At 36.0% G+C, this 13881-nt stretch overlaps 3 protein-coding genes across 3 annotated transcripts in view; 1 reads left to right on the plus strand and 2 right to left on the minus strand.

The window, feature by feature from the left end:
- Nucleotides 1-4704: 4704 nt before the first annotated feature.
- Nucleotides 4705-9397, minus strand: LOC134790807 (ras-related protein Rab-14). The gene is made up of 5 exons (XM_063761765.1): nt 9243-9397; nt 7741-7850; nt 7146-7326; nt 6516-6698; nt 4705-5819 (listed from the first exon to the last, which is right to left on the minus strand). Exons 2-5 carry the CDS (start codon nt 7844-7846, stop codon nt 5648-5650), a joined length of 642 nt encoding a protein of 213 aa, XP_063617835.1. The 5' UTR covers nt 7847-7850; nt 9243-9397; the 3' UTR covers nt 4705-5647.
- A 468-nt stretch (nt 9398-9865) lies between these two features.
- LOC134790813 (UPF0184 protein AAEL002161) lies at nt 9866-12044 on the plus strand. The gene is made up of 2 exons (XM_063761770.1): nt 9866-10101; nt 10679-12044. Exons 1-2 carry the CDS (start codon nt 10002-10004, stop codon nt 10840-10842), a joined length of 264 nt encoding a protein of 87 aa, XP_063617840.1. The 5' UTR covers nt 9866-10001; the 3' UTR covers nt 10843-12044.
- LOC134790812 (probable NADH dehydrogenase [ubiquinone] iron-sulfur protein 6, mitochondrial) overlaps nt 11822-13881 on the minus strand; it is a 90745-nt gene continuing 88685 nt past the window's right edge. The window contains exons 2-4 of the mRNA XM_063761769.1: nt 12757-12927; nt 12359-12535; nt 11822-12014 (exon numbers count right to left, since the gene is read on the minus strand). Coding sequence (XP_063617839.1) covers nt 11949-12014; nt 12359-12535; nt 12757-12873 — 360 coding nt within the window. The 5' untranslated portion in view covers nt 12874-12927 and the 3' untranslated portion in view covers nt 11822-11948. The remainder of the gene's footprint in view (nt 12015-12358; nt 12536-12756; nt 12928-13881) is intronic.

The following is a 13881-nucleotide window of genomic DNA, read 5'->3' on the forward strand; positions in this document are numbered from 1 at the left end:
AACGTGATTTTTGACCGAAGTTAAGCAACGTCGGGCGGGGTCAGTACTTGGATGGGTGACCGTTTTTTGCATTATGGTACGGAACCCTTCGTGCGCGAGACTCGCACTTGCCCGGTTTTTTGCAGGTAAGTAGCACGTGCGGTTTTACTTAACAATAGACAAAAGGATTAGCCGTCGTGGTCTATTAGAAAGCTACAAACTATACACATTTATTCGATCGAATTAGGTCTTAGAATTAGGTACCTACCTATACTTACTATTCTCAAATGTCCTTCTTTCTGGTCAACATAGTGGCTATCCCGTTTCCCTAATATCAATATCACAAACAGGAAAAGAACAAAGTATACACTGTACAAATAATATTTATTTAACACGTTAGTTACACATAATATGTTGTAGGTAGTACCTACTAGGTACCTAAACTACTTATCTATGAAATTTATTGTATTAGAGTCGCACCAAGAAAAGTTTGCAGCGGATTTGATAGCCCACGCAGTGTAAGTGTTTTATTTATACGTCATAATTTCATAGAAATTTGACGTTTAAAATGACACTTGCACTGCGTGGGCTATCAAAATCGCTGCAGACTTTTCACGGTCTGACTTTAGACGAAAATAACTGATTAACTAGTGTATAACATTTTGTTGAAAAAAAGACGTGCATATTAAAGGGCGAAAAACCATTAGAGTACATAAGTCTAAAACGTGACTAAGGTACGGTGGGTTAAGACGAACATAGTTTATTTTGCTCGGCGCAAGACAAACAGTATGATGATTCCATACAAGTGTTTGTCTTGCCCGGTGATAGTCTTATGCCACCTTACCTTATACTAATTATGGATAAACGCATTTTTAGATTTCGGATAATTTATCCTGTAACGGGTTTTAGTCTGTTCGAGATCCTGAAAACGGTGAAAAATAAAGATACTACTCCTAAAAATACGTGTACGATACCTCATTAGGTACTCATTAGATTCTTCATGATGCCTAGAAAAATGTATTCGAAGCGTGTAATGCACACAAAAAATATCATAAGTTATAAACAAAAAAAGGGGGAAAGAGTAGATATTTTTTATTTCCCCAATATCTCAAAAAGTATTAATATTTAAGAAACCAAAATTAATATTATAAAAGAGGAGGATATTTCCAATAAATCATTCCATACTTGCAGAACTGTATCTCCATTATTTATACTTTTTATTCAACGCTGAACACAGCCCTCCGCGCCTCATTTTCGGGAAACGGGCGTGGCGTGAAAAAGCGATTAATTATTAAAACTTTTATAATGTGATCTTATTAAGCATGTATATGAGAAGGGCTCTAAAGAGCGACATAATTTTACGATAGTTATTTATAAAAAAAAATTTTCGTTTTCAATAAAGAAGGAAGTTCGAGAAAGTTTTGTTAATTAATAATTGCCTAACTTGTTGAAAAAATAACTTTAAGATAAATTTCTACAAGTAGTACATTTGTTGACATGTTTTAAATACACCATAATTTTATAAAGGTTTTCAATGAATATTTAATACCCTTAAAATTATATTTAACGTTACGTAATCGCTTTTTCACGCCACGCGCGTTTCCCGAAAATGAGGCGCGGAGGGCTGTGTTCAGCGTTGAATAAAAAGTATAAATAATGGAGATACAGTTCTGCAAGTATGGAATGTTTTATTGGAAATATCCTCCTCTTTTATAATATTAATTTTGGTTTCTTAAATATGAATACTTTTTGAGATATTGGGGAAATAAAAAATAACTACTTTTCCCCCCTTTTTTGTTTATACCTTTTGATATTTTTTCTATGCTAATACACGCCTCGAATACATTTTTCTAGGTATCATGACGAATCTAATGAGGTATCACACGTATTTTTAGGAGTAGTATCTCTATTTTTCACCGTTTTCAGGATCTCGAACAGACTATTTAAAATAATAAATATACATGTTTCACATACCTAACATAGGTTTATACAGTCCGAAATATACTATGTCTATGTACTTTATTTTTTGAAGTATAGGCTATTAGTATTACCTCAACTTACACACACGTGTGTTAGGTAACTTAGGTACTTTGTAATTCGATCAGAAATCTATCGTGATCTAAAATTGGTATTTGTGATAATTTTCATGTATTATTCAAGTTATTAAATGTACACTTGTGAATATTGCACACCCATGGTTAAATTTCAATAGCTAGGTAGGTATACCCAATGATAGTAATGATACATTTCCTCCTAGAGGGCGAGGCGGAGCTAGAAGTTTCTTTATAGAAACATTCAGTGATAAGACGATGATAACATAGGCGGTCAGTAATTTTCTCGCCGATCGTATAAAATTTTACTTTACGTGCACTTTACACTTTACGTGCCTATGTCGAATTTAAATGGCCATATGTACTGTAAAACGTGCGAATAGGTAATTTCCAAATTTTCGCACTTGTATCATAATGCTTGTACTATTCCGCTTTAGTGGTCTACCGCGGACTTTGAAATTCGGAGTTTCTGTATTTCTATTTCTGTCACTCCTGCATCTCAAGAGTTATTAGAGAACTTAGAATTTCGGAGTTCGTGGTAGGCCCCCATCTTTCGCCGGAAAAGAGGAACTTTAACAGTGAAGTTTTCTTAGCTATATAACATACAGTTCTCTCGATAAACTACAAAAGGGAACATAAATAATGTAATAATTTTGTTTCGCCGTAAAAATTAGTCTTCCGCTTAATACTGTAATAAATTAATAACGAGATACAACATTCCGATGATGACTCGCAGCCTTAAAACAATTTCATGAATATTATGATTTTGGTTCGGATAAATTACATGATTGGCTAACTTTTTGTCAACTCTGTAAGATAACTGACATTCAATATAAACAATGTTAATGTTTAATAATTAGTGGTTCTTACTTCTGTTCATATACACGGTTGAATAAATAAATTAATACAGCACACAAGTATTATACACAAAAATTAAAAATGGGTAAAAATTATAAACCTACATGAATCACTTTCTGACAGCTTTGCCTTCTGGCCAGGGGCGTATTTACCATAGGGCCAAGGGGGCCATGGCCCGGGGCGGCAGGCCGCAGGGGGGCGGCGAAGCCGCCCCCTTGCGGTTTTTTCTGGGCGCCTTTTATAATCAAACTTAGCTATTTTTTTTATTATATTTTAATTGACATTTAAATTAATAAACAAACGAACGCTTCAAACCCCACCAATTGCTAAAAATATCTACCAACAAGTACCTAAATTAAGCAACATTTTCGTTCAAGAAGTATTAGTACGGCGCAGTGCCGGATTTACCACTAGGCTGAGTAGGCTGAAGCCTATGGCGGCAGATTTTAGGGGGCGGCAAATTTGGGACAAAAAAATATTTTATTAGCTGTTCAGATAGGGTCGACCAGAATTTTGTCGCTCCCCTATTTATTTGTAAAATTTAAATAACAAGCCTTGTCGATTTTGCCGCCCTCTGTCATGTCAAGACCCTTTATATTGAGACAGACAGACGGCCGGACGGACAACAAAGTGATCTTATATGGGTTCCGTTTTTTTCCTTTTGAAGTACGGAACCCTAAAAATTTACCTACTATTTTCTCGAAAAAATTTCGCGCTCGCTACGCTCGCGTTTTCACTTACGTACCTAACATTATTTGTGACCCATCTGACTATATACATACGGGCGGTTCTTGTGTCTTCGTGGTATTGAATCTCACTAAATTGTTCCGATCCCATGCCGAAACTCAGTACAGATAGAGTGCTCTCGATATCAGGTACAAATACAATACTTTTCATGACTTTCCAGCACCACAGAATGAGGGATAATGGTACGGCCTGTGTAATACGCAACCCTACTACTGTCGTCTGCATAGCAATGATTATCATTGATATGCAGCAATGACAGCACAGAACCTAGTGCAACGCCAGCGGTAATGTCCACACTATCGGAGCAGCTTCCGTCTACTATACGGCTCATGTGCGTCTACCGGAAAAAAAGCTAGCGATCCATTTGTATAACATAGTCCCTCGAGCAGACTCGATGCCAGACCCGACCGAACTCCTTAGCTATATCCAGCCTGACTGCCATGTCTCACCTTGATTCTCAATGGCCAAAACCCAGCAGTACCCACCGGTCACCGATCAGATCAGGCAAATATAACGAGGTCGCATCGTCATTGAGTGACAAAAACGGCCCATATAAATCTGTATCTAGAATAGTGACATTAGTGACGTCACCTTTCTGCACTCAAAAGAATAAAAAATTATCTACGTTCCACTATCAGCGAAGAGCGCCTGAATAGCTTAGCTCTTCTTAATATAGAAGCTGAGCTGACAAACGTTTTAAATTACGACAGCGTTATTGATGATTTTGTCAACCAATTTGTACATAGGAAAACAATGTAAATGCCTATGTGAGTAAATGGTAAATGTTTAGTTTTTTTTTATTTCACACCCCAAAGGTATTTGTTGCAGGTTTTTTTTTCTTAAATAAAATACTTTATCGTCACTGATGAAGGGGGGCGGCAAATCAAAATGGCCCGGGGCGCCAAATCTGTAAATACGCCTCTGCTTCTGGCTTCAGATGATTGAAAAAATATGAAAACCCCTTTTGTTCTAAAGTAATGCACCATAAACCAGTGATAGATTTGGAATGTAAATAAGTAGAAGCAGAATGGGACTCGGTAAATACTCTTATTTAAAATCTTATATATTATTATTTTAAATACTCTAGTTAACTTATCGATTAAAGTATGATATCCCGAAAGCATTAGTGCACACTAAAGTGTGGAGATGTACCCACTGGCTGCCACTCGTGACACATATTACATAATACTAGAACAGATACGACACTCCCATACAAAAACCAGAATTTTCTACCCAGATTCTACCACAATATTTCTGTTTGAAAGGAACTTTAATCAAAATAATTATTAAAATCAGATTGCTCAGTTATAAAAGTATTGTCAATCAGTACCAAATGACTATGTTGTGGTAATCTTTAAAAATAGGCTAGCCAATTTGAAATCAATTTCACAAAAAATACATGGACGCATACTTTGCGCATCCACTGACTATATATTATCACTATACCTTATAAAACAAAGTCCCCCGCCGCGTTTCTGTTTGTGTATTTGTTCGCGATAAACTCAAAAACTACTAAACGGATTTTCATGTGGTTTTCACCTATGAATACAGCGATTCTTGAGGAAGGTTTAGATGTCTAATTTGTTAACCCGTGCGAAGCCGGGCGGGCGCTATAGCTAAAACTTTTAGCGGAGGTTTAATTTTTGTTTCTAGTGGCGCCTTAAGTTTTTGGACGTTTCATAAAGAGAAGTCGATTTCACACCAAGCAAACTAGCCTTGTCGGGATTGTCGAAGAGTGCGTTCCGGGCCGTGGCCGTGTCACGAGTACACGGGTCAAAAACTTTTAGTATGAGTTGAGGCTAAGCGTCTTTCCTGTAGATATCATAAAATAAACGGACTTTAAAGCCTACTTTTCGTAGTTTACCTCATAGGCATCTTAAAACCTACTTTTCAAAATTTGTAAGGTGAATGTCTTAGAAAATATGTAGTTACGCAAACCGTTAACTTTCGTAATGTCCGCAGAAAAGACGCCGGTTTTCCCGAACGTTTGTGACCCAGTCGCTCGTGGCCAGTTAGCAGGCGCAGTTGTCCTTGGCAGCGGGCGGCGCGGCTAGCGGGCGGCCCGGCGACGCGGGCTTGTGCTGCACACCCGACTCCGCGGCGTTCAAGTCCAGCCTGCCGTCTTGAATACTCTGATATATCTTTTTAGCGGTCTCCAAGAATGCCTCCTCCACGTTCTGGCCACTGTAGACAACATTAGCACGATTCAGTTTATAACCAACAGTTTGCATACAGATTCCAAGATGGAGCTTGGTGTACCTACATACCTACAGTGCCAATAGTCGCGAGTCGCGACTGCTCGCGCTTTACTATACAAAGACTTGGGAATGCCCCTATATATAGGTACACCGCGACTGATTTCTAATAGGGTTTTTAATTTCGTGACTATATATGATATAAGTATAGAGAAAAAAAAAATGGCTGTCTTTCTGGTTTTAAAAGTCTGGAGTTGAACTTCTAGTGATCGCGATATCAAAACGGGTAGTTGAGAATGCAGCAATCCAGGATTACCCTACCGCTTACTACTACGCTTGCGAGAGTAGCACGCCCTATCTTATATCTCGCTCTAACCGCTGCGTAAATACGTTCGCGCCGCCCGCGCGCGTTCTTACTAGGGTAAAGATAGGGCCGGATGTTTCCGGCCGACTCAGTTTCCCATGTTAAAAAAAAAGCGCGCGTCTCAGACTCTCAGTTGACTCGGGCCGGCCGCCGATGCAGACGCATGTCCTTTAGGGCTTTTAATACAAAATGGGGGTCAATAAGTTCGCCCACATTGATTTTCTAAAATGAATCAATGTCTATGAATCCGCGAGTACTCAGTACGGGGCGAACTACTAGTCTAAAAATGAAATTTAATCAGAAAAGTTAATATGTACTTACGTTTTGGCACTTGCTTCTACAAACATGAGGCCATTTTCATCAGCAAATTGTTTGGCTTCCTCATATGTTACGTCTCTCTGGCCGTCCAAGTCGGACTTGTTGCCGATCAAGAATATCACAGTGCTTGGGTTGGTCAAATTACGTGTGTCCGTTAGCCAGCTGCTCAAATGATTGTAAGTGGACCTGAAAGTAAAATGCATAAATTTATTCATTTAATCGTATGGCAACATATTGTACAAATAGAAACAGTATAGCTATAGGGTACTAGTAATTAAATGTCTACACATTACTTGTCACTTACCAGACAGTCAATTTAATGTATAAAATAAGAAGTGTCAACATTCATGAGTTATACTCTAAGGCGAAGAACCCACGTAGCGGTGTGGCACTGCTGTGCCGCGCGGAACGGCAGTGGCGCGGCGTCAAGTTTTGTATCGCGGTGTAGGTGATCCGCCTCGACAGAGTACACGGCGCCGCTGCATCGCGCAGTAACGCGGAAGGCGCGGCGTGGTGTGCACAGACTCGGCGGATTGCCTACACCGTGAATACCGTGATGCAAGGTTTCGCGCCACGCTTCCGCCGTGCCACGCCGCTACGTGGGTTCTTCACCTAAACATGGGTCTTTCTTACCTTCTCGTTATATCATACACCATTAGTGCCCCAGCAGCTCCTCTGTAATAAGAGCGAGTGACAGCTCTGAACCTCTCTTGTCCAGCTGTGTCCCATATTTGTAATTTGATTTTTTGTCCCGCTACTTCAATTATCCGGGTGCCAAACTCAACACCAATTGTATGTGGGCAGTCAGCCATAACTGCAACAAAAGAATACTTAAGCTTTAATAAAAAGTACATGCCTTTGAAGTTGACATGGTTAGAATGACTAAAAGAAATTAACAAAGCTCAGGGCCATCTTAAACTATGCTGGGGTCCTTGGGCACATAAGAATTTGGGGCCCTTTTGAAAAGTAAAGAAAGTTAATTAAACTAACATTTTTCTACTATGGTCTTCAATTTTTTATTAGTAATCAAATATAATGTTACTGTCTGTCCTTCGGGGCCCCCTGAGGATGGGGGCCCTGGGCATGGGCCCCGTGTGCCCTTATGTTAAAGATGGTACTGACAAAGCTATATTATAAACTTAAACCTTTATTAATTTATTTATTATGGTAGGAACCAAAGAATATAAGATAATATATTATTAGCACTGTAATCCTAAACTACACTTACATTTTTTCTCTGTGAACTGATGCAGCAGGCATGATTTGCCAACTCCCATATCTCCAATTATTATATATTTGAATATATAAGAATAATTGTACGGTCCTGATGTCATCTTGCTGAAAACAGAAATATTACATCATAATGGCCATAACAGAAGAAGAACAAAGACTTTGAATGTGTTAGTTAGCTGAAAAGACAGAAAATTTAATGGACCTGCTGGTTTCAAGATCAATCAATATCTTAACAATTTAATATTTTTTTCTTTCATGGCCATGGATATCCGTAAGTTGAAATTATTATGAATACTCGATTATATTCCATATGTATACAGAACATTAGGGTCAAGTTTCACTAAGGGTCTGCTTACTAAATGCTGCATGCTGTGCTACTAAATGCGAGTAGATAATGTATGAACTCATATGAAACACTAACCAAAGTGTAATCAGGCCCTATGGCCCTAATACAAAAAGTTGCAAAATATTATCACTTGCATAAATGAAACTAACATAAAATTCAATTCTTTACCTAAACTTTAACCAGTACTTAACACAAAAATACAACAAGCAACAGAAGATACAAGTTAAAATAAAAACTTTAATTGTGTTTAAAATCTTATTTAAAGATTAGTTTGAAATAAACTAGATTGAATAGGGTGGAAAACACTTAAAAGTACTCTGTTGCAACATAGTCAACAAGTAACAAGTAACTGCCTAGCTGGCAAACAATTCACTATTAAATATAATGTGTTATATACACATTTTCTTTTAAACAATATGTATGCTTTTCATCATTAACTATGCTCTTACTCATGAGATGTTTTAGAACCAAGCAACCAATGACAAAAAAAGTTATGTGCCATCAAAAGTGTAGTAAGCCAGTAAAACAACACCCATGTGAATACCTTAAAAGGGTTCAAACAAACATTTGTTGTGTTTTGATTAGAAGTTTTTAAATTTTGTTTGTTCACTATATGTTGTCTATATACTCTACTTAGTCAAAAAATACTAGTGGTACATTTCAACAATTAATTATAAGAAGAAATATAACTTATCAAACAGTAAAGTCTGTAAGCCAGCCAAATCTAATGAAGCACAAGATGAGGCTGAGGAAATACTTATTACACTATTACTTTATTACTCAGCATGTAAATATAAAGTAAGAAGACGTAAGTATGTAATATCCTAAGTTCTAGTCGCTTAATGGGATTTCCTAACCAATCTATGTTTTATTGCATTGTAAGGATTGTAAGTCTAGTTATATAAAACACATTACTACGATATATACTGCATTTTGTGCATAAAACTTACTGAATTGTTGTACATGAAATAATTAGTTAAGTCGTATTTCCTGAAAAACTTAAAGTACTAACACAAAAGGAGGATAGGTTTACTAGACACAATAAAAGGCGTATACAAGGCTTGTCACAGTGATTGATTTAGTAAAACAAATATAGTTACTAAATGCTACATGTGGCCCAGGAATATCTAACATTTTCAAATTATACTTACATTTTTCAATTATTAAAAGAAAGTGTCAATAATTAAAACAAAGACTTCCTTTGGTGATTGCCGTAATTTTCTATTTTTTATAAATCGATGTTTTCACCACTGCCTCAAAGAAACGTCATCACTCAAGACTTGACAGTAGAACATAGATAATAAATAGCTGCGTTCAGGATAAAGCACAAAAATCCCGATTAATAATTACAACAATTAATTAATTTAAATAAGTAATTAACTATTATTTGTTATTTATTTAAAGTTTTTTTTTTAATTTATTATTTAGCAGGACCTTTATACCCTTGTATACATCGGCCCTATCATGTCCGTTTCTTATATCTCCAGAAATTATGTAATTTACATCTATATAAGTGGTCATTTAAAATAAAAAGAATTATTTAAAGTTAATTTCACTTGTATAATAGAAATAAAAAATTGTCTTATTGTGTCTGGAGTAGAAGAATTAATAATTATATAATTATATTTGTAATAAAACTTGCGCAAGTAGCGCGCCTTTTTAAAGCCATAACAGACTACCGCACCGCACCATGACTTGGTGCGGTGCGGTAGTGTGTCATGGCTATTATCATGCCCTTAAAAGAATATTTATAATAATCTATGAAAGTAGTCACTTGACACGTGGTCTATCTTGTCTATCATTTTTGACATCTCGAACGATTTTGCAATATACATTATATTCTACTGTTTTCAAAAAACAAATAAAAATATTATTTTATTTACATTTTGCTAATATTTCTGTAATACAAAATGGCTGGTCAAGAGAACAACAAGCCCAATCAGGATAAAGCTGAGGCTGATAGTGAAATTGCGCCGAGCGATGAAAACAACGATGATAATATTTGTGAAGGTAAAGGTTTTTCAAAATAACAATTTTGTTCGTCCAGGCAACTTGTTCCATCTACTTTTGTAGGCGCTTTTCCCTACATAATGTTTATCCCGTGTTATCGGCTACACTCAGTGTGTTAAAACTTAATAATTTGCTACACCCTATCAGGGTTCATGTCCACATATTTGTTACCTTGTACCTACTATGTCGTACATGAATGCAATTATTAAAATAACGAGTTTAGTTCCAGTGGTAAAGTATACATTGACTGTATGTGTGTTAGGTGGAACTTGTGTGTGAGGATTAAAAAGCTAATATAAAACAAAATGTTCTTATACTACCTTTCTAATTGAGGTAATTGCTTATTTTTGACTTTTCAGATGGTAGCTTTGTGAAGCAAGAACCAAAGACTCGGCTCTTGCTAGACAAGTGCTTAATCATATCGTTGGGGATAGTGCAATACCGTGCAACTAACAAAGTCGAAAGAGTTCAAAAAAATTACAATGTACAAGGAAATTGGACCATACTGCTTTTGTTAGTTATGCGGTATTGCACTATCCCGAACGATATAATCACTTAATCATATTGATCTTTACAGAGTATGAAATGTTGGATTCAAAATTAGACGAGCTAAATACGGCACTTGATTTTCTGGAACAAAAGAATGATGATATTCACAAGAAATTGAAGGAACTTCTTCAGTCTAACATTGACATTAGACAACAATTGCAAAATGAGAACTCCATGTCTCCTGAGAAGTAAATAAAATGTGAATATTTATGGGATGTTATATTCATTATTTCTTATAGTCCACATTTAGATAATATTACATACTTGCATTGTGATTACAAACTGCATTAGGCATTCATTAAAACTTCTTATTTTTACTTTTAAACAAAGTAAATGTGTTTGAAATTTCACTCAATAATATTTTAGTTACTTCAGAAATTATTGATAATTTGCCATAAATAAAATTATTATGTTCATTCTATAAGTATATTACAATTATTATTGTTATGGGGCATGTAAAGATGACCTAGGCTATGAAAGTAAATTCATAATAAAATATCATCACACTAAGGAAAATATCCCATGGAAGTATGCAACACAATCTTCAGTTTGTTTTTTGCTGGCAACACACACTAGCCACTTGTGAAGTATAGTTGGTCAAACCAATTTGTCAGTCATCCCTTTTCTTTTTGGTGCTAGTACTAGTGTAAGACAAAGATAGTATGATTCCCTCTGTCTATGATTGAAATGAGACAGTCCTTTGACAAACTATATATATGTATGATCTTTAATACCAAAGCTGTGTGTTGTAGGCTGCACGTTAAATTATTTCAATCCATTTTAAGTAATGTGATATCATTAGAATAGTCATTTTAAGGACAATGACTGTTATTCTACTTTCATACCCAAGGTTTATAGGTCTTTTGCTATTACAATTAAAACACCATATATTTTCTACCATACCTACTTCAATATTTCAATCAATATGCTTACTGTGATAGAAATGTTACTTGAATAACTTGTATTATATTTAGGTATTAGACCTTAAATTGTTGTTTTTTTAATAGCTATAATCAGATTTTGTGTAAAGAGGTGGTGAGAGATTATTTAAAGGTCATAATTTTTTCAATTGTGACTTGCCAAAACACAGATTATTCACTTCTCTCAAAATTGTATTTAGACTCAACATCCCTAACCGCCTCGGTGTATATTAAATGTAAACTGAAAAGACAAGGTTAATGAATTATTTATTTCACCTACATTTTATTTAATTACTAAGCAATAATAAAATAATAGATCACTAGTATTTTCAAATAAGGGTGATTGAAACAGTTTGCAGCAACAATCATTAGTGAATGTTAATGATGATCCTTTTTCTCAAAACGCAATCCACAATATCCACAGGAGTGGTTGCCAGGCTTGTCCTAAAAAATAAAGAATAATGCATCAATAAAAGGTGAGGGAAATATTTGTTGACTAGGAAACTACTGGAAAAAGTATAAACAATTTTCTATCCACAAAATGGTTTTGACAAGCAGGGCCATCTTAAACTATGCTGAGGCCCCTGGGCACATAAGAATTTGGGGCCCGTTTGGAAAGTAAAGAAAGCTAATTAAACTAGAAATTTTCTACTATGATCTTCTATTTATTATGGGTAATACTGTTACTATCTGTCCTTTGGGGCCCCCTGAGGTTGGGGGCACGGGCGCCATATGCACTTATGGTAAAGACAGTACTGTTGACAAGGCAAGATATATACAATATTTACCAAGTTAATGTAAACCCTGGGATGTCCTTCCGGTCCGCTTCCTCCATCACACCATACTACTCTTTGGGTCACTTGTTTTGTAGGGACTCCTGCTATGAGTTTTACAGCCCAATTGGGATTAACTTGCTTTGGAGCATTTTCGAATCTAGCAAGTCTGTAGTCGTCTGCACTCCATTTCTAAAAAGCAATTAACATATTATTAAAATGATCAGACGGCTTATACATTTTAGGCAATGTTGTGAATAAGTTGGATGTATCTGTGGTTAGTTAGTTATATAATATTGATGTGTTGTTGTCAAAATCAAGGATCCCTTAACCAGTAATTTTATTTAAAGCGACATGCTGATGTGTAATTAGCTAATTCCGTTGAAAGATAAGTAAAAAGATGCATTGATTACTTGGCCTGTATGAGTTTCTACGTCTTCCTTATTCGTAGTTATAAAGCGGCAAATGGCTGGGTTCACTCTAACAGTTGGGATTTTATTCAATACAAAAGGAAGTCTGTTGATACTCATTTTAAAATTTCTCGAAGTGAAAGATCTAAAGGTGAAAATCTATTATTCTTTCCTCTTGCAGTTTTGGAAAATTGCAAGCGATATGAAGTGAGATGTCAATGTCATAAACTCATAAATGTCAAATTAGGGAGCGTTCAAATGGCGTAAAAATTTAATTCCGTCGAAGTCACTGATCGATTATTGCACACGACGCGTGTAGCCAAGGCCCCAACGCTGTCTGTTCTCTTTGACGGCGCAGCAACTAGTATATTTCTCTCTCCTTGCTCTTTTAAAAATGCCGTTTGTCAAACAAGGACAACCATACTGTTGACAAGATGGACTTTAAATCAAGGTGTCCCCTTTTTAAAGTGGTAACACACTATCGCACCCCACCAAGGTCATTGTGCGACGCACCGATAAGTAAGAGCGAGAAAGAGATATCACTTTCTCGCTCTTACTTATGGGTGTGTCCCACAATGACCTTGGTGCGGTGCGATAGTGTGTTAGCTACTTGGTAGACCCAGGTTGTGCATGTGTGCGTAAAAACGTATATGTGTGCTCCTTTAGGGATGTGAAAAGTCGATTTTAATCATGTTATATATCGATAAACGCTACACAGCGGAACGAAATAGCGATTAATTGAAGCTTCAATATCTTCGTTAAACATAAACATAATTGAAATGCTAATGAATAATAAATATATTAGAATATAATAAAATAATTCGATTATTGCGGAACACATATTTTAGTAGGTATTTATGTATTTTAATTAAATATCTGAACTTTCCCTTCGTTCCCTGCAGGGGCGTGACGATAAAATTGTGATCTGATAACCACAATAAAGAATAAAAGCGTTTTTGTTCATTTTAGGTATCGTTAAACCTTTGAAGTAAAATTAAAATTGCAAGAAATGTCGATAGTTTATCGATATGACTTTATCGACATGGCTACATAAGGTGGGCCACATTGTTAATCGTAAACAAAAGTGGTCCCACTGACAGCTCGCTGAGACGTCATCTCTAAATATTA

The sequence above is a fragment of the Cydia splendana genome, chromosome 5 (genome assembly GCF_910591565.1).
Source record: "Cydia splendana chromosome 5, ilCydSple1.2, whole genome shotgun sequence".
In the NCBI taxonomy this organism is placed as follows: domain Eukaryota; kingdom Metazoa; phylum Arthropoda; class Insecta; order Lepidoptera; family Tortricidae; genus Cydia; species Cydia splendana.